Below are 22496 nucleotides of genomic sequence, written 5' to 3'. Positions count from 1 at the left end.
ACCCAAAAAAAATACCCGCCACCTTCGGCGCCGATACACATTATTGATAACACCTTTTAATATGTCTGCTCATTCATAATTAAAAAAAACTTAAATGATTACTGTTATACTGCCAACTATCAAAATAAAAATGCAAAATAGTTATTTTTTATAACATGAATTCAATTAAAAACTTTTTCATTTGCAATGAATGCATTATTATACAGTGTTGTGCAGATTTTTTTTTAAAACATTTCCATATTTTTTAATTCGTTTGTAAATATAATTATTATCTTGTAAAAATTGATATATAAATATGATGTTTTAACAATTTTTTGCAAATCAAATAATTTTATTTTCAAATAAATTAAAAAATATGAAAATGTTTTCCATTAAATCTGGTCAACACTTATATTGTTTGGCACGAATATGAGCTTACTGACATAATTTTTAACCAATTTAAATTACATTTAAAAGGATAGCAAAAAATGATTCAGAAAGAGTTTTATTTGGAAAATAATGTCTATGATTGTGTGCCATATATAGATTAAATTAATGTTTCGCATCGTTGTATTATAATAATCTATAATAAAAGTATTAATTTTTACAGCAATACATTTTGCCTTATTTCATCTAAATCCTACCCCTACTACCACTCTTAAATACTATCCCCTATCCCCCTCAAAAAAATTTGGACGTAGAGTGTTCCTACCCCTCCCGCTCATGTAAACGCTAATCGAATAGATATAAATTTTGGTAAAAATAAAAAAACTTAACTGACTCCTATCCTATATTTAAAAAAAAAATTATAGCATTGTTTGTAATGTGAAGCAAACTGAAAAAAAATATATTAGGAAATCATTTTATATTAATGTTTTCAGGAACTTTCCCTGTATACCATAATTTTCCCCAAGTTCCCTTTCATGTCCTTGCGTTAACCCCCTTTTTTATGGGTAAAATATGGTCTCCATAATAAAACGAGATCTCAAATGTAAAGTGAGATGTTTAAATACGTTTCACTACTTTTATATAGATTTATTTAATCATTAAACTTAATTACCGAAGAGCAATGGTAAACATACAATTTTTTTGATAATAAATATAATGTCCGTGTTTCTAATATATTAAGTGTAATTTTTTTCATCACATAATTATGAAATACATATTTAAATCAAATATATATTTTTTAAGTGTGTAATCGTGCTTATAGAAATATATATATTTTATCGGTTCTTGCATAAAATTAATGTGAATACGGCACGATGGGAATGATATATATAATTTAGATTGGCTAATAAATGTATTGCTTCAGGGCTGAGGTTCAACTAGTGAGTCCAAAGTGTTTTCGATATGTTGGACTAACGACTATAAATATAAAATAATTATATTATACGGTCCGGAATAAACATAATTATAATATATAAATCAATACTAAAATAAATTAGATAAGGAGTGAGTGTATATATTAATAAATGTAATGGTACGATCTGTAGTCCAGACTGAAACATCGGGTATCTGTTTTGGTCAGAACTATAGGACCGGACCTTGATGGTGGCAATAAGCAATGTTTTTTACTTTTGAATGTTTGATTTGTAATTCGGCTAATTCGATCAAATTTTTACGAAATCCTGTGATGCGTCTTTCTTTAAAATCTTTTAATTCTAAAATATAATAATAAAAATGTACGCTTAATGATAATTAATAAATTTATTTACCAATTTTAGCTAATTCGGACAGTTTTTGGAATTTTTCCTTAGCTGAGATTTGGTCATTTTCGGCCTATATACGATTTAATTCCGTTATACAAGAGGGGTTTTTCATTTATATTATATTTGTCTAACTTTTAAGAATAAAATATTAAATGTTTTATACTTGAACTACATCTTTGCCTTTTATCCTAGATTTTTCTAAGGCCCTGTTAGATGATTCAAAATCGGATAAACTTCTGAGTCTTCGAAATAACAGATTCTAAAAAAATTGTTTTTGTATAATGACGATAAATTTTATTTCTTATAAATTCGATTTTTCTTTATAACTTAATTAGGATTAACGTTAAAAATTAACTGACTAAGGCGGGTACAAGCAAATTAATAATAATTATTAATTTGGTTTTAAAAAAGTTTAATAAAATTGAGCCATGAATTTTTTTTTGTCCCAGCCCCAGACCGAATTATTATATAAGATCAAAGTCTGTAATTTTTAATTTAAAATATAAATTAAACGTATTTTTATGAAATAAAAATCACGAATTACGTTGCTCTTATCACCGATAAATTCTCGCTTATCATTTTATTTTGATAAAACAAGAGAAAACACTTTTTTCTTGATATTTTTTCAAAATTATTTTAATACCCAAGATATTAAAAAAAATCTACCCGAACCCGGCCCGGAATTTTAAAATATGGTCGACTTGTAGGGCTCTAAAAAAGGTATACGTAAAAATTACTAATTTTAAAACCATATTTCCTTTAAGAAGAACATGTTATTTGGAAAAATATATAATTTAAACCTTAGCTTCAGTTGAATCACGATAAAAATAATGCAATACATCACACAATTTTAAATCAGCGTCGGCCGTTATTCTATTCTCTAGTTTCTTGTTTAATATGCATATTTTTTTTAAAATAAATTTGAAATACATTATCTTAACTTTAAAATAAAATAATGTTTTATTAAAATATTAAAAAGGTTAAGAAAACAAATTATTCCTAATCATGCTATCAAAGTTAAAAATAATAAAAAAATGAGTAATATATTTCAAAAATAACCATGGAAATAGATAAAATGATATTATTAATAAAATAAACTATAATATTATAAGCATGACATAATTATATCATTTTTTTAAATTCAAAGAGCTGCAGACTTTAATTATCGGCCAAGATTTAATAAATAAATATCTTTTGTATGGGATGTTATTTGGGCATTATAAAATTTAAAGCTAAAATAATATAAACTTAAATTATGCTAAATAAACTAGATATGTATGAAGTCATATGTAGTAAAAGGGTAATATGTGGTAGGTAACTTATAAAAATTCTTTGATTTTTGATAAAAACAGTTAAAGTAGAAAAAGGAATATATTCATAAATAACATAAATGAAATTATACCTTTAATCCCAAAAACCCTTGAGCAAATTTTTGCAAAAATCTGCAATAATAAAAAATATATAATTGTAAGTAAACTAGAACTGTGTCCACAAATTTTTTATCGATCGATTAATTCCGATATTACTAAAGAACCGATCAGATTCTATATTTATATTGATTTTTATTTACCATCTACTATAATTTTCTATTTTTTTTATTCCGATTTTTAAAAAGGGCTAAATCGAGATTTTGGCCAAAATATTATTACCTCAGCCTCAAAATTTCGTCCCTAGAAGTTCAAACTTTCAGCCAACTGTGGGCAAAATCAAGATTGAGTAATTTACTTTTGGATCTTGAGTTAAACATTGTTGATTGGCCAAATCGAGGGGTTTAAAACACTAGCTGAATGTTCACGTTAGATATTTTAAAAAAAATTTTTATTGCAGATAATTTATCAAAAAATAGTGTAAAATTTTTATCTATTTAAACATGACAACAAATAAATTATATTTTAATTCCTTTCATTAATTTTTTATGAAATTATAAAAAAATTATATGAGTTTTAAATATAGGTGCCGAACGGATATTTAATATCGGCACAACCTTAAAATAAATAATATTAATATATACTTATTAATAAAAAAAGGTTAATCTAAAAAAAACCTTACGTAGATATATATAAAATTTCAAGGTAAGATTATGATTGATTGAAGTGCTTAGGAATCTAAGGTTTCGGCTTAAATAACAATATTTTGCACAACCTTGGATGTAGTGTTGTTAATTTGCTTCAGCTGCTCTGAGCACGAACCCTGAGCACAGGACCGGGGTTCAGACAAATACATAAATATTCCGTAAGATATGCCTAGCATTAATTATTATTTATTTATTTGATGTTTTTTAATAAAGAAAATGATATGCTGCTATTGTAATATAATTTTTTTGTTACACTTTATTAGTAATTTACGCCCAAAATTTTAAGCAAAAAATATTTTTTTAAGTTTAAAAAGATTTTTGAACGTGAACATATTTTGATTTGATAAGAATTTTAAATCTTCTTTGTAAATAAATCTTTTTTGAAGAATTCTTTTTATAATTTTTTTTATCATTTATGTAAAATTATCTATTTTGTTAAGTATTGAGGTGATTTTTTCTAAATAGTATTTTTTAAAATATTTATATTAAACTTTTTTATCTTTTTAAGGATAATATTTTAATATGACAATTGTCATATTCGTTATCTTTTAACATTTCTGAAATTTTTTGACACAAAAGGGTAAAAATAATATAAAGATGAATAATAAATTCAATGAAGATGTTCCTAGGAAAAATAACAATTATCATAATCGGTATTTTTAAACATATTAAATTTTTTTGACGCTAATGGGCAAAAATATGTATTTTTAACATGTTAAATTTAAATTTCAAATAAAGGAGTACCATATAAGACAATTGTCGCAATCGTTATTTAAGTTTTTTGAATTTATTTGAAACAATTGGGCAAAAATAAGTATTGCTAACATGTTAAATTAAAAAATTTTAATGAGATGTATGTACCATAGATAAGTGACAATGGTCATAATCGTTATTTTTAAAGTTTTTTGAATTTACTTGACGAATTGATGAAAATATAGATAGTAAACATTTATAAATTAAAATTTTATGAAGATCTACCATAGAAAAGTGACTATTGTGATAATCGTTATTTTTTAAAGTTTTTTGAAGCAAATGGGCAAAAATAAGAATTGCTAAAATGTTAAATTAAAAATTTAGTGAAGATGTACCATAAATATATGACAAATATCATAATCGTCATTTTTAAAATTTTTTGAAGTGGGCTAGTATTGTTAACATGTTTAAATAAAACTTCAGTGAAGATGCACCCTAGATAAGTGATAATTGTCATAATCGTTATTTTTAAAGTTTTCTGAATTTACTTGACGCAAATGGGTTAAAATATAGATTGTAAACATGTTAAATTAAAATTTGATGAAGATCTACAATAAAAAAGTTAAAATTGATAATCGTTAGTTTTAAAGTTTTTTTGAAACAAATGGGCAAAAATAAGAATTGCTAAAATGTTAAATTAAAAATTTTGTGAAGATGTACCATAAATATATAACAAATATCATAATCGTTTTTTGGAAAACTTTTTGAAGTAAGTGGGCTAGTATTGCTAACATGTTTAAATAAAACTTCAGTGAAGATGCACCATAGATAAGTGACAATTGTCATAATCGTTATTTTTAAGTTTTTTTAATTTACTTGACGCAAATAGGTGAAAATATTGTAAACATGTTAAATTAAAATTTCTTGAAGGTCTACCATAGAAAAGTGACAATTTTTATTTTTGAATTTTTTTAATGCAAATGGGTAAATATATATATATTGTAAACATGATAAATTAAAAACTCATGAAGTTAAAGTTATTTGAATTTTTTGACGTAAATTTGCCACTTATCTAGAATGCATCTTCACTGAGGTTTATTTTAACATGTTAGCAATACTTATTTTAGCCTATATTCGTCAAGTAACTATAAAAATAACGATTATGACAATTGTAACTTATCTAAGGTACACTTCATTGAAATTTTATTCTAACATATTAGCCATCTATATTTTTGCTTATTTGCGTCAAAATAAATCAAAAAACATTAAAAATAACGATTATGACAATTGTCATTCTTCTATGGTAGATCTTCATTTGAAAATTCAAAAAACTTTAATAATAACGATTATGACAATTGTCACTTTTCTATGATACTTCTTCGTGAGGTCTAAATTTAACATGTTTACAATCTATGTTTTATTTAACCCATTTCCGTCAAAAAACTTTAAAAATAATGATTAAGACAATTGTCCTTTCTATGGTACATCTACATGAAAATTTAATTTAACATGTTTGCAATCTATATTTTTACCCATTTGAGTCAAAAAAAATCAAAAAACTTTAAAAATAACGATTATGACAATTGTCACTAGGGTATATCTTCACTGAAATTTTATTTAAACATGTTAGTAATACTTATTTTCAGGGTTGGCATGCCGGTCAATTGACCAGAGGAGTATTTGACCGGTCAAATACTCTAAAATATTATTGGTGAATATATAATTAAATGTATTAAAAGCATGTTTATAAATTTTATTAGGTTACGACTTATTCTAAAATATATTTGTATCATGAAGGAATCGTTTCAATTATAATTTTATATTAAAATTTAAAAAAATTTTATAATATAAAAACAAAAGAATTTTTTTTTATTACTAAAATAAATAAATAAAATATTTAGCTAAGTCAAGGTTTATTTTTTAATAAATTTAAATTTTATTTAATATTTAGCCGAGTATAAATTATATTAATTCTCATTTATTTTACTTCCACTTGCATGAATTTATAAATTAATTTTCTTTTTAATTGTCCAGGTCAGATTTACAAAATAATTTATTCAATTCTGGTAAAAAGTTATATATTATATTATATATAATATTAAGCCAAATTATTGAAATAATTGGTCGATAATTACAAGAAAATTATGATTGATTGACTTTACAATAATCAAAATCTTTTATAGTTAAATTTTAATATAGGGATTATAGTCAAACCAAAACATCAAGTTTGGACATTTTCAAGAAGTACGCGAAGGTAAAACAGTTAAGGCGGTACGCAAGTTTTGCTGGTAAGCATTTATTAAGCAGTTGTACTATATACCCTGTCATAATTAAGAAAAAATTTTATTCAAATCCCAAAATATCAACCGCTACAAATGTAATTTGTAATACTTCTAGCTCTAATGAAGAAGTGTGTGAAATTAGTGAGAATGATTATCAAATTGACAATATTTTGCTTTGTGACTCAGTAGAATTTGATACCATTATCTCTAATCAATCTACAAGCAAGACGATTAAAAGTATTCAATCTTGTATAACCGGTTTCATAGATAATGAATTCCAAAGAAAAAAATGAGCTCGATCAATTGTTTGCAAAGGCTATATATGCGAGCAATTTATCTTTCCACATTACTGAAAATCCGTACATCCAAGAATTTTTTTTAAAAAAACGTCCTATTTACACTTTACCAAGACGAAGGCAGCTGGCTGCATATCTTTTAGACAAAGAGTCAGGAGATATGGAGGCGAGGTTGCAGATATAATAAAGCTCCTCACTTATCAATTGTGTAAGATGGATGGAACAACATCAGATACGAGAGTATTATTAATTTTATAGTGATGAGGCCTGTTCCAGCATTCTACAAATTTTTAAATATTCAGGAAAATTGCCATATGGCAGATTATATTGACCAGGAATTTAAAAATGCAATTAATTTAGTTACTAATAATGCCGCTAACATGAAAGCAGCCTGGAGAATTCTAAAATCTGAATATATATATAAACATATACAATGTTATGGTTGTGCAGCGCGTACATTGCAGTTTCACGATTTTGAACGACTTCAATTACCATATTTCAATAATTAAAAAAATTGTTAAATTTTTCAAGAATAAACCCCTACCAGTTACAGTATTTTCTCATAATAAGAATCAACATGTATATCATCTAAATTAAGTACAATTAGCCAAACAAGATGGGCATCGTCAATAAAATGTATGGAGCAAATACAAATATGTAAGAAAGCTCTGAAGGCATCAGTTGTTGAAGAAGTGTATGTTATATTTGTCCCATAGAAATTACCAATAATATATTAAATGAAGAAATATTTTGGACGAAAAATTAAAATTTTTTGGCTATACTCCAACCTTTAGATATCTCATTGTTAAAAGTGCAAGGCGAACGTAAAAACGAGATGCTTAATTTGGCAAAACACATAATATAATTGTTGTAATATGTAAATTTACTTTGAAATAAAATCGAAAAAAAAGAAGTAATATTCAAATCGACTGTTAAAAAGAAAAACGAAACGAATTATTAGATTATTTGAGTAAAGACGATATAAATGAATAGGATAGAAAAGTATATGTAATCGAGGATATTTTACTAGTTAAATTATTATTATGTAGCGAACTTAATTTTTAATTTATATTAATTTTATTTTTCTTTTATTTTGATTATGTTTTCACTTTATATTTAAGTATTTAATAAAGATTTAGTATATATTTTAGTTCTAACTTTTCTTTCATGATTCTATATTTTCTCCATCTGAAGAGAAAAAAAATTAAAGTTATATTTGAAAAGAGAAAAAATGATCTAAATATATGTGCTCACGCTTATTTATTGGACCCCCAATATCAAGGGGAGCATCTTATTAGTACTGAATTTGATGAAGCATGTAATATAATACAAGAAGTATGTATTTTACAAGGTGGTGATATTCAAAATATTTTAAGTGATATAATAAATTTCAGAAGTAAAAGCAGCATATTTAATGGCTAAAATATGTGGAAAATAGGGTTATGTCGATATTAAATATAGGATCGGAACAGATACTTAGCGTAAAATATCGGATCGGGCAGATACCTGTAGAAACAGATCCGATCTTTTTACTTTTTTTTGTTATTTTATGTACATTTATTTTCCATTAATAATATTTTCTAAATAATTTTTTTTAAACAATGCAAATGCACAACACCCCTTAAATTTTATTTATTTTTTAAATAGATTTATAGTATTTTATAAATTTTTTTATAAAAATAGAAAGGAACACCCTAAGTATTTATAGTTTAAATAAAAGAATTTTTTTAAATGTGGTATCTGAATTATGGAAATATTTTACAAAAGACAAAGATAATTTTGCAAAATGCGTTATCTGCGGAATTCTAATTTCACGGGGAGGAATAATTAAAAATATATTTAATACTACCAATATCCGTAATCTTTTTTTAATTATTGTAGAAATAAAAATTTAAATTAAATGCATAATTCAATTTTTTGCATAAAAAATATTGATTTCATAATTATATTTGATTCAAAGGGGGGGGGGGTGAAAAATCAATATAAATATCGGATAGGTATCGGATTGGGTTTGAACCAATATCGGAAAATTGGATCGGTGAAAAATATGTGGTTCGGCACACCCCTGGTGGAAAGTAGTAAATTTCATAAGAAACAATCAGATTTCGGCGTCAAGTTGGTGGAATGCACATTGCCCACCTTGCTCATTAAGAGAAGTAGCTAATATTTTACTAACATTTCCTAGTTCGACTTCTTCAGAAAGAAATTGGTCGGTTTGGGGCAATATTCATACGAACAGAAGTTGATTGAAGACTTCTACAATATGAAAATTGGTAAGATTATATCATAACTTAAGATTAATTAAAAATATCAAAGAAAATAATGATATTGAATATGAATCAGAACAAGACTCTGCCATGGAGGGCGAAACATTAACCATGAAAAAAATTATGAAATTTAATATCACATAGATTCATTATAATATTATATATATGTTAGCGTCAATGTCTACATTGCCTGAATTTTTTCGTCAATGTCTACATTGCCTGAATTTTTTCGGCAATGTGTTATAGTGGTGGCAGGGTGAATTTGTTATTTCGGCAAAGTGTACATTGCCTGGTTAAATCAGGCCATGTGTTATTTTTTTAATATCTTATTAATAATTTTTTTCTTATTATTAATAAATTTTTTAAGATCAATATTTTACTTGATTAATTTATAACATTTATTTTAGATAATTATATAATGCTTTTTAAATATGATATTTTTAAAATATAATATTTTTTTAGGATGATTTTTTATATAATTATTTTTTAAGTAATTTTTTTCTGATATATCTTTTGATCGCTAAAATTTTTTTATTTTTAGGGGATTTTTTGTGTTATATGATTTTCTTAATAAATTTTTTGAGATAATATATTTTAATTTATTATATTATTTTTTAAAGTATATTTTTTGAGATGATTTTTTATATTTATTTTTTAAGTAATTTTTTCTAATATATCTTTTGATCACTAATTTTTTAGGTAAAATGACAAATGTCATAATCGTTATTTTTGAACTATCTTGAGTTTTTTTAAAGTAAATAGGTAAAAATATGATTGTAAATGTGTGAAATTTATATTTCAGTGAAGATGTACTATAGAAAAGTGACAATTAATTGTTATTTTTTGAGTTTTTTTTAAGTAAATAGGCAAAAATATGTTTTGTAAACATGTGAAATTAATATTTCAGTGAAGATGTACTATAGAAAAGTCACAATTGCCATAATCGTTATTTTTGAACTTTTTTTAAAGCAAATAGGTGAAAATATGTTTTGTAAACATGTTAAATTAATATTTCAGTGAGGATGTACTATAGAAAAGTGACAACTAGAATTCTGTTAATAATATTTCGTAAAAATTTGTTTCAAATTTAGATGCAAAATGAATTAGTAATTTATCTTACAGCTAATAAATAGGGAAGGGATCCCCACCCCTTTTACCAAATGTTTCTGAAAAAATAGGAGTATAAACCCAAAAAATGTTTAAAATAAAACAGGCCTTCAAAAAGGGAGCCTAACTCAATAAAATAAAGTAAAAAATTACCCAAGGCCTATACAAAATAACCGATGCAGGATTCTTTATTTTTAGCAGTAAACATTTTAGAAAAGGTAAATTAATTTTAAAAATGCTTTAATTATATTATAAATTATGTTAAAAAAAACATTTCCGGCTGCAATGAAGATAATGTTTAATTATAATATTGGAATTTTTTTATTATTTTAAGTCATAGGAAAATAACTCATCATTATTTTTGAATATATAAATAAAAGCGAATTTAGGAATTTTGTTTTAATTTAACTTTACAGTATATATTTTTACCTATTTGATTTTAAAAAAACTTCAAAAATAACTATTATGACAATCGTAACTTTTCTATAGTACATCTTCCTGAAATATTAATTTAAAATGTTTAAAAAACATATTTTTACCTATTTACTTTAAAAAAAACTTAAAAAAGTTCAAAAATAACCATTATGACAATTATCACTTTTCTATAGTACATCTTCACTGAAAGTTTAATTTAACATGTTTACAAAGCATATTTTTACCTATTTACTTTAAAAAAACTCAAAAAAGTTCAAATATAACGATTATGACAATTGTCACTTTTTCTATAAAATACATGAAATAAATAAATCCATTTTCATGATAAAATATGACCAATTATATTCTTTAAAAATGGGTAGAGAATTTTCCAAGTATCGTTTGCTTATTTTTTCCCCATTTTTTTTCTATTTCAAAATTCAAATTTATCTTACAATTTACTTTAAAATTTATATTATGTCAATTTTCAAAAATCTAACAATCTACTCCTACAACATTCCTGGCCTACTTTCAAAAACAACTATACTTAGGAAACTCCTTGATCAATATGATATTAACATTATTTTAACACAAGAATCTCTTATTACCAATAATATATAAAAAAAAGAGAAAACAAAACAAAACAAAAAAAAATAAATTAATTAATTACAAATTATAAAACTAATTCTTCTTCCTCTTTACTCCTTAATCACCCCCCCCCTCCCCTTTTTTCTAATACATATTCCTATCTTATCTTTCATAATAAATAAACATTATTTACAATGTGGATTCTGGCTTATCCACGAGTGGTACCCGTCATCCCACTCAAATTAAACGGGACCCTGACAGTAGGGTAAATTACTGTCAACTTTGTGGATCCTGGCTTATCCACGAGTGGTACCTGTCATCCCACTCAAATTAAACAGGGCCCAGACAGTAGGGTAAATTTTCTGCCAAACAGTGAATGCAAATTCACTGCACTGGAGACGCCCTCTATGGGGTGATGGAGTGCCCACTTAATTGTGGGATGTCTCCCCAGTGTATAATATGATATGATATGACATGATAAAATATAATCATATTTCGTTTTATAATATAATATAAATATTAAACATATATGTTTTTTGTTAATAATAATTAAATATAAAAAATAAATTATTTTAATAAAAATAAGTAAATAATAATTAATGTTAGGCATATCTTACGGAATATTTATGTATTTTATTTTTAGGGGTCTGGACCCCAGAAATAGTACTTGGGTGTATGACTCTTTAAATATACTGGATTTTTGGTAGAATTAAGAAGATATGTACTAATGAATCAGCTTAACATATTTTTGCATTATATGCTGACAAATTAGTGTGTTAAAAACCTCCATTAAGCCGATTTATAAAACGGTTATACCGAGATTTTCAGCTAGATCGAGGTATCAATACCTGGCAATATGTAAAAAAAAAGTTGTACAATAAATCGTTTTATTCGCTGCCTATCACATTTTAACTATTTAGTAGGGTTCAAATCAAAAATAAATAATGATTTATATTTTTTTTTACCTCATTTTAAATTATTAAGATGTGCAACTTTGAAAAAGAAAATATTGAGGAATAACCCAATGATTATTGGTAATTCACTAATAAATATTGATGGTTATTTAAAAAATAGGTTCAAGCCTTGCTTTCCGATATGAGATTTAATATCAATTATAAAAAATAATAACTTACGTTTCTAGTTGTGAGGTTTCAACTGCTGCCAAGGCAATAAATGCTTGACCAATTTTGGAATAATCTTCAGAGACATCTATAAATTAAAATAAATAATTTATCAAGATATGAGATTTGTGATACATAATTAATAGACATGTGTGCCGACAACCCTTAAAGACCATTGCTTGGTGCTGCGCCAAGATGCAATGTGTGGTAGTAAGTCTATCTGATCGTGTATTCATCCATTAGGAAAAACATCGTTTTAGTCAATTTTTAAAAAACGGCTAAATCAAGATTTTAGTCAAACAAATATTATCAAAGTCTCTAGATTTCAACAACAACGAGAAACGGTTCAGTCATCTTTTGGGGAAATTGCAAAGCATAGGTAATATTCGTTTTATTAAAATTTTAATTTAGCTATTATTAAAAATCAGCTTAATCAAGTTTAGCAACATTATTGCACACCTAAATTTTGAAAAAAACACACAAACTGCCCAATTGTTTAAAAATGTTGGTACCATACACCTGTTCAATATTTAAAAATTATTTGATTGGTTGTTTAATTCTTTATTTAATTCTAATGTTTTTATCTAAGTTTTTGAAATATAATTAATTTTTAATAAATATAAGCCTCCCTACCCAAAATACCCTAAAAATATTTCAAAATAATACACCAGCTTGCCTTTTGTTTAAAAAAAATATTTTTTTAACCCACTACCCAATGTTAATTATTTTTAGCCAGACATTTACAGGCTTCAAGTGTATAGGTCTAATTATTAATAATATATATAACTTTTATTTGATTTGACAACTTTATCTCCTTTAAAAGTAGCATCTTTGATTTTTTGAGTGTATTCTACAAAAAATGACTTTTGTTGTTCAAAATAATCATCAACCTCCTTAACAATATACCATTATTAGGGATTAGAATTGACAAAAAAGAATGTGTAAATAAATTTTAAAAATAGATAGTAAAAATTACTTTATAATTAGCTAACATTGTTTCATCCATAGTCATAGAGACATTTCTAATGAGTTGATCCAATTTCTCTTTTTTGTTTTTCCCTCTAACATTTAACTAAAAACATAAATACATATTTACATATCTTATAAATATGTCTAATTAATAGGACTGTGCAAATAATAAATATTGGATTGGATCATAGCTGGCTTTTACAATTTTTAACTAAAATTGCAATATTTTCAAGCCAATTGAATCCTATATTATTTTTGATTTGAGTTATTTTATAATAGTATATATATTAGTGATCTATATCGGGCCTCAAGCCCTGCACGATCCAGAACATTTTTTTATATATATATAGAAAATCCCAACCCAAAATAATTATTTGTCTGCCCACAGCCTGGCCCAAATTTTTTTAAATTGAGAAAAATTTTATTTATTTTTTATTCTAAAAAAAAAATAAAAAAAATAATGCCTTGTTTCTTGCAAGAATTAAAAAATATATCAATTTATTTGAAAAAATATAATATTATATTTAAAAATTAAGACCCAACCTGGCCCAACCTGAAATTTTTTAAAAAATATTAGGTTCAACCCAGCATAAACCAAAATTAATTTTAAAAAATAGAGGCAGCCAGGTCCAAAACTTGTTTGGCCTGTGATTTGCAGATCTCTAATATATAATATTAAAATTATATATTATAAAATAATTTGCTAATAAGAAATAACAAAAGAAATCAAAATTTAATTTTGTAATGCTTAAAAAAAGAATTAAAAGTAAGATTTAAAATGTGCTTTATATTTAACAAGTTATTAAGCTATAAATATTGCCATAGTTTTAAATAAGAGGATTCTTTTGAGTAATAAAAAAAGAAATAGCTTACTAGTTATTTTTTATAAAGAAAACATTGACATTTTCATAACCTAGGTTGGCTCAAAGATAGATATAAATAAAAATAAATATTACATTAGTATAGGATAATTTTATAAGAATATCTGGAAATATTTCCATAAAAATTTGTGAATTGACACAGGCCTTATTTATATATATATTTATAAATAGCCTTACATCTTGATCATATTCTAAAAATACTCTAAAGTTATGAAAATTGCAAAGTATAGGATGAGAAGCTAATCTACATAAGAACAATTCATGGAGAGCAACAGTTTTTTTGAATGTGGCTAAATATTCCCTATTATTAAAATAAGTAAATTAAATTTAAAATTGTTTTTATATAATAATATATTTAATGGTATAAATTTCAATCAAACGCTTCTAATTCTTGTTTCATTTGAGCAAATTCTTCTTTAGTCATGCTGTTTTCTCCTTCACCTAATTTTTGCAATTTATCTCTAGATGTTTCAAAATTTGGTTTAGGTGGGGCGGCAGGAATCTGGTGAATATTTTATAATAATATTATTTTAAAAAATTACTATATGACCAGCAAATTCTTCATTGTCTTCATAACAATCGTGTAACCATACAAATTCTTCATGTTCTCTCACCACTGAGAATTCCGGTTCTCGAAAGAGGGGAAGAGTTGTCTATAAAATATTACATAATATTTTAACTATTATTTTATTTACTTTTGTATGAATAGTAAATTTGACTTTGTCTTTTTCACTTAAGGCATCAGATATATCAACAGCTAATGCATTATTAGTTGAATCAGCACTTTCTTCAGTCTAAAATATATTCAAAATAGACATGTAACATAGTATATTTTTAATACCATATAAAATTTTGATTATTTTAAAGCTCCTCTAAAATAGCTCGATGGATATATATAATTTCAATAACTGACGGGTATCAGTAAATACTTTCAGCTGATTATATAAACTTATAATATTTATATTTTCACTGTGTGTTATTTAATTCAGATCATAAGTTCCTTGTCTGCTAGATGGTGATCGATCCAAGTATTTGGTATAAGAGGAAAAGATTTATAGAAAAGACAAATACCAAAATGCCCAAATTGGATATTGAGGCCCTTAGTGACCAAAATACGAAGGATAAATTTATCAAACTGGTACGGGAAAGATATTTAGGTCAGAGAGATTCCTTCTCTATATTATCTATTGATTCGTTATGGGAAAATACTCGTGGTATTTTTACTGAGGCGGCGGCCATGTCCTTACCAAAAATAGATGATTATCCGGATTGGATTTCGACGGAATTGGAAAGGTTTCTTAGTTAGTTTAAATAGGAAAGGTCACTATAGGAGAAATAGGGTTAAATACATATTAGATGATATTAGCCACAAACTTAGGAGAGACAAAAGAAGGTACTTGGAACATTGTGCTGTTGAAATTAATAACTTGTTTGGCAAAAATGATATTTTCAAGGCTTTCAGACTACTAAATTATATTTCACATCTGGCCGGAAACAGCGTATATTTAAACTCTGGCATCAGAATACCCTGATAACGGATCCAAAGACCCAAATGGACATTTGGTACACTCATTATTCTAGTATGTTTGGAGACCATGAGAGCTTTGTAAATGTTAACCTAGCTCCAAACTTTATTGGTGATCATAGTCCTTCCACTTCTAAGCTTTGGCCTCCACAAATCTCATCTTCAATTGCCGATAATATCGAAAAATGTCCTTCTACTTCTAAGCTTTGCCTCCCTCCATTCTCATCTTCAACCGATGATAATGCCGAAACTACATTATCACATCGTTCTCATCTTCGTGATCAACCAAATAATAACTATGATGTTACTATAAAATCTTCACAACCTTTACATTATTCCCATCATTATTCCCATTTACCCCTTCAATCTAATAGCTATAATATCAAAAACAAATCTTCACATTGTTCCTATCTAATTGACCAACATCCTACCACTTCGAAAATTTGGCCTTGACCAACAAGCTTAAATAAAAAAGCCAATATTCTCCCTAATTATGACATAACTTATCTCGGCACAACTCCGCTTCCTCAAACAAGATCATGTAATGTACAACAAAGTTCACCTATGGCCCAAACCTCATCTGATGTAAGGATTATCTAACCAACGAAAGTTGAATTAGTTGGAATAATTAATAAATTGAAAAATAATATGGCAAGTGGTCAGGATTTACTACATAGTGAATACTTGAAGACCGATCCCATGTTATGCGCGGAGCTCCCAATTATATCCAGGGTATGGATTGAAAGGTTTTGTCCGAACGACTGGATCAACGCAATAATGGTCAATTTCCCCAAAACCAAAAATCCACAATTTCTTGAAGATTGGAGGAGAATATCACTAAATTCGGTGGTGTATAAGATTTTTGCAAATGTTATACTAAATAGAAAAAGACCGTTGGTGGAAAATCTCTTTGTGGATTAATTGGTTAAATTTGGGAAGGGCCGAAACGCATTAGAGGCGATCTTAGCATTAAAAATTCAACTAGAGAGAGCGTTAGTAAGGAAAAGACAATTGATAATTGATGTACTAGACTTTAAAAAATCTTTTGACTCGATAATACATTCCAAACTTTGGAGGACATTAGAAGAGTTGGGTACTCCTTTAGTTTTGATAAGTTTGCTGAAATTAATTTATAACGATTATTCTATGCAAATTATCTATGCGGGAAAAAAATCACCGAAAATTCCGATAATGATGGGATTGAAGCAAGGTTGTGTTTTATCGATTCTATTTAACATTGTTATCAACCATATTATTAACATAGTCAGAGATATGCACTTCACTCAGTGGTTTTCAGGAAAACTAAACATTATAGCTTTCGCCGATGATTTATGTTTAGTCGGTAAATCGGTTTGGTTATCCAATCAGCCATAAATTGTATCATCTTAGAGGCGGGACACTTTGGTCTAATATTAAATAAAAACAAGACAAAAATTAAGACGTCCTATTATTCTTCTCCACATATAATTTTAACTATAGATGGTAGTATGATTACTGAAGTAACTACCTTAAAATACTTGGGTGTATTATTGGGCAAGAACATCGTTGCCAGGTCAAAATTTTCAGATTGCGGGAGAAATTTGGTATTATGCGAGAGAAATATAAAAATTGCGGTAGAAATATAAAAACTGCTAAAAAAAAATTGGGCCGGGATTTTGAATTGACTTAATTATCCGCCTATTATTTTTTATTTAGTTTATATAAATACAAAGTCAGTAACTATTTTTCAAAATAAAATAACATCTTGATTTATTAAAATATATTAATTCATAAAAAAAACCAACGATCTTTTTTATATATAAAAGATTGTAAACAAGATAAAATTTTATAAAAAAAACGATTTTAATTTTACAATTAAAAAAATATTTTATGCGAATGTCCCGCAAAACGACCGCAATTGGAAATCTACTTGTGTGTGTATAACATTATAAGGATATGCGCTTAATTATCACGTATCACGTTTTAATACATAATAAGGTACCCCCAAAATAAGAAATAATACAGATGAAACTAGCGGCAATTGTAATCACTTATTTTAGTACAACATTCACAGAGATACTTATGATCGCAATGTTGATAGAATCTTTTTTCCATAATATTTATCGACTCTAATATAAATGAAACTATACTTGTAGAACAAAAATGAGCAAAGCTATCATCATCAATGTTTTAGGACCTAAATCCAAGAGGTCAATTCTTGACGATTTGAAAAATGGGCATACATATGCAATTCTAACAGATGCATCTAATAGGGAATATTTCCCTTGATCCTCCGTTATTTCATCAAAATTAAGGTCGTTTCAATAAAACTATTAAATTTTTTCCCCTCAAATAGTAAAAAATCCGAAGACATAGCTAACCATATAATGGTAAATATAGCAGATTCGAGATTATAAATAAATTGCAAGTCAGCTTTCTGATTTGATAATGCCTCAGTGAATTTGGTAAAAACAAAGTGTATTTACAGAATTGAGTCAGCACAATGTTGGTTGCGATATGTTCCTAATACCCGCCATCGATAGAATTTTAAAATTTTATAAACCTTTAAAAAAATATTTCTTAAATAAAGATTATAAAAGCTGTCCTAATATTTTGAAAATTTTTTTCAATATTGAATGACAGAGGTATATTTAGGAATGATTTCACATGTAGGAAATCTACTACATTCTGTTAATGTGTAGTTGCAATCAGAAGAATCTTAACAAAGATTCACAAAATTATGCTGCAGATGTGTTCATCTTTACAGTTAAAAATTGACAATAAATTTTATGGCGCCATTGCTAAAACTTAATTATATTTTATTTGAGATTAAATAATAGAACTAAATGTTTACCGTCGTTATTGAGATATTTATAAAATACCTGGCATGACATATTATATATTTGTTTAACCATTAGCTCGGCCTCTAATGTTGTTAAAGCAATTCGATTTCTCTCCTTTTTCCAGGCAGTCCTCATCAGGCTAAAAATGCGCTCTGATGAGGCATTAGAATGAGGTAAGGAGAAGACATACTCGCATAGTTTTTCCAAGCATGGGGATTTATCGTTATTACGAAAAAATTATACCCATTTCTCCTCTGCTTTTAGACCATCTAACTTTAAGTATTTTGGCGAATCATAAAAAATAGAGAGAATTACAATCTTCTCAAACAAGAAATCAATGTCTTTTGGTATTTTTAATATATTGATTAAATTATAAAAACCATCAATTGATGGTCTCTGTTCCAAGCACATAATATTTATACATTTGTAAATAGAGTTATTAAAATCAAATTTTGATTGTAAATATTCTAAAATTGTCTTAATAAAAATATCTGCTTCATTTAAAAATGTATTAATTAGAGTATTATTTGAACATTTTAATATAATATTTTTAGCAATAGCGCTATAAAATTTAATATCAATTTTTAATTGTAGAGATGAACAGAGGTGTAGCATGATTTTGTGATTCTTTTTTATTAAGAATATTCTGATTGCAACTGAATATTAACTGCATGAAGTAGATTTTTTACATGTGAAACGAATCCTAAATATGCTTCTGCCATTTCATACTCGAAAAAATTTTTCAATATTTTAGGACAGCTTTTAAAATCTTTATATAAGAAGTATTTTTTTAAGGGTTTGTAAAATTTTAAAAACTCTTTTCATTCATTAAATTTTTTAGTTGATGACTAAATTCGTTAAAACATTTCATCACAATTATTTCGATATCCACAGATAGTACATTTATTGCCTTCTTGCAAGAATTATGTAGTATATGGCATATAAAGCAAATTGGTATAAATTCATAATTATGCTGCCTCAATTCGGTAACTTTGGTTTTTGCCAAAATTTACAGGGGCATTATCAGCGCAGAAAGCTGACATGCAAATCATTGATAACTCTGAATCAGCTATATTTACCATTATGTGGCTAGCTACATAGTTGGATTTTTACTATCCGAGGAAAAAAATTTTAACAGTTTTATTAAAATGTTCTTATTCTTGTTGAAATAGCGAAGGATCGAGAGAAATGTTTTAATATTTCCCTTATTAGTTGCATCTGTTATAATTGCATATGGATGCCCATCTTTCAAATCTTCTAGAATTGACCTCTAGGATTCAGGTACTAAAACACTTGTGATAGCCTTGCTCATTTTTGTTTTGCCACAAGAAAGGTTTGCACTTATATTGGAGTCGTTAAATACCATGATAAAAAGATTCGACCCACATTGTGATGATATAGCTCTATGAATGTTGAACTACATGATAGATGTATACGATTTCCGCAAATGTAGTTGCATCTGTATTATTTATTATTTGAGAATATTTTTGTATTGCAATCGATGTTGAAATACTCCCCTGTACTGACTTATATAAATGAAATGATGTTGATTTATTATTGGATAAAAATAAAACAGGATTGAAAGAAATTAACAAACTAGACATGTTTTTCGATTAAATATTTTAAATATTTCAAAAATATAAAAATAATCAATTAATGTCTCTCAAAATTATTATTTATATATAAAAAATGTTAAAATACTTTAAAAAAAAATGCGAGAGAAATTAAAAAATTGTGGTAAATTTTTGCGGGAGATTTCCAATTGCGGTAGTTTTGCGGGAGAGAGTTGCTGCGTGTAAACTAAAAAATTGCGGGAGTCTCCCTTGTACGAAAAAAGATCAACAGTCTGAACTAAATAAAACCAGAGAAAAGTACAAGGCTTTGATGAAGATTTGGTCCTCACAACAAATATCGATTCCTTAGAAGATTAGACAATTTAAAGTCCTAATAATGGCTTACTTTACTACGGTGTAGAAACATGGAATGATACTAAGTCGGATAATAACAAGATGCAGATATTTTTAATAAATGTCTAAGATACATAACAAGGACCTTTTACCCTCGTAATACTACAAATTATAGTCTATAAGCAAGCTGTGATATTCTTCCTATTCATAGGATGATAGAATATAGGAAAATTGAGTTGATGGGTCACATAATAAGACATCCTTCGAACAATTTAATGCATCAAGCCCTTATAAACCAATCTCAGGAAGACATTGCTCTTAAGCCTTTTTTATCCTATAAAGGCAGCTGGTTTGAAAGAATTGTAAGGTCTTTGGTCGAACTTGATCTATCTTGGGAGTTTTTAAAGAGGGCTTCATCAGACAGGAAAATATTCAAATATATTTTGAGACTCATATATGAATGAGCATATGACAAATACCTGCTAAACGAGGTTAAAATTGATAAACTTTGTTCATAATATGTATTTTAAGTTATTATTATTAGACAGTGAGTTACTTTCGAGAAATGGGGTTTTTCTAATATTTATTAAGACAAAAGGCTTTTTTTAAGGAATTATTTATTAGGACAGTAACTAGTTAAGCGAAATAAATTAATAAATTATACTTATCAAGTATTTAAAATTATAAGTCTGGAGGTCCCTTAAAGGGATTTTATATAATTATACTTTACTGTTTGATATTTGATTCTTATTTAAAGATGATCAAGTTTCTTCTTTAATTTATTATAATTTAAATTTAATTAATTGTGATTTTAGTTTTTATTTTAATCAAATTCTAATTGTTTAAAGTAATAAAATTAAATTTAAGTAATCGTGATATGCTCTTAAAGATCAGAAGACTCTTTTTTGGTTATCGGTAAAATAATAATGGCTTTCCTTTCCTTATCTTTTTTATTGTAATAAATTATATCTTAAAGTAATAATTAGACGGTTGTATTTGCAAGACTTTGGACAGTTTCCTATATCTATTCTGTTCTCCTTATAATATAATTTCCATCCCCTGCTATATATGATTATTCACTTCATTGGAAGGGGTTAGTTCCACTCATAAATCAGTTTCCTGGGTACAAGGTTTGTGGGTATCGTAAGAAAAGAACCAGTATAATTATATGAAGGATAGGCCTTCATATAATTCACATTCGCTCATCTTGGGCAGGTCTATGACCAACGTGCAAGATAAGATAAGAGAATTTGTGTATTTTTCGAAATAAATAACAAAAAAAAATTTGATCTTTAAGAAAAACATTAGATAAAATAATCTAATGTTTCTTCAGATATTATTTAATTAAAATATTTAAAAAGACTTTAATTATTTTGAGAATTACACAGCTCAGATTCCAGCCAACCCACTCAATAGGTCCAGTTAAAGGTTTTTTCTAGAAAAAAGGAGGTTATAAACTCTAAGTATCCATACCCAAATTGTAAAAAGTTGAGACTCTGATAATTTTTCTGAGGGTGTAATGTTATTTAGTCTGTGTTCAGCAGAATTTTATGTGTTGGTTTTATGATGGAGTTCTAAGGCAACTGCCAAAATTGAGATTTATCCCTGACATTTTCTTTTACTCCACAGATTAAAAAATGTAATAGATTATTTAATTTTAATCTATTGCAGGGCTGCAAAATTAAACAATTTTAGGGGTCGCTAATTTTTTTAATTTTGCTCAATTATTATTAGCCTCTTAAAAAAATTAGATTTTTTTTTGAATAATCTACTCAGTGGCGTAGCTACGGGGGTGATTTTCGGGTTTGGACCCCTCCCAGAGCAAAAATATTTTTTAGATTATACGTTCAAAAGACTTAAAA

General features: G+C 26.5%; 1 protein-coding gene across 1 annotated transcript; it reads right to left on the bottom strand.

Moving 5' to 3' along the window:
- Positions 1 to 1055: 1055 nt before the first annotated feature.
- On the bottom strand, positions 1056 to 15276 carry LOC135928961 (sorting nexin-6-like). Its single transcript, XM_065465421.1, has 14 exons — positions 15222 to 15276; positions 15076 to 15174; positions 14923 to 15033; positions 14761 to 14882; positions 14558 to 14681; positions 13507 to 13602; positions 13318 to 13423; positions 12543 to 12618; positions 3091 to 3130; positions 2489 to 2575; positions 1852 to 1947; positions 1695 to 1758; positions 1555 to 1640; positions 1056 to 1344 (listed from the first exon to the last, which is right to left on the bottom strand). The coding sequence occupies exons 1-14, from the start codon at positions 15222 to 15224 to the stop codon at positions 1288 to 1290; spliced, it is 1167 nt and encodes a 388-aa protein (XP_065321493.1). The 5' UTR covers positions 15225 to 15276; the 3' UTR covers positions 1056 to 1287.
- Between the last annotated feature and the right edge of the window lie 7220 nt (positions 15277 to 22496).

This window comes from Gordionus sp. m RMFG-2023, chromosome 4 (genome assembly GCF_954871325.1).
Source record: "Gordionus sp. m RMFG-2023 chromosome 4, tfGorSpeb1-WG-v2, whole genome shotgun sequence".
NCBI lineage: Eukaryota > Metazoa > Nematomorpha > Gordioida > Chordodea > Parachordodidae > Gordionus > Gordionus sp. m RMFG-2023.
The sequence above is the reverse complement of the archived record's forward strand: the minus strand, read 5'-3'. Positions and strand labels throughout refer to the sequence as shown.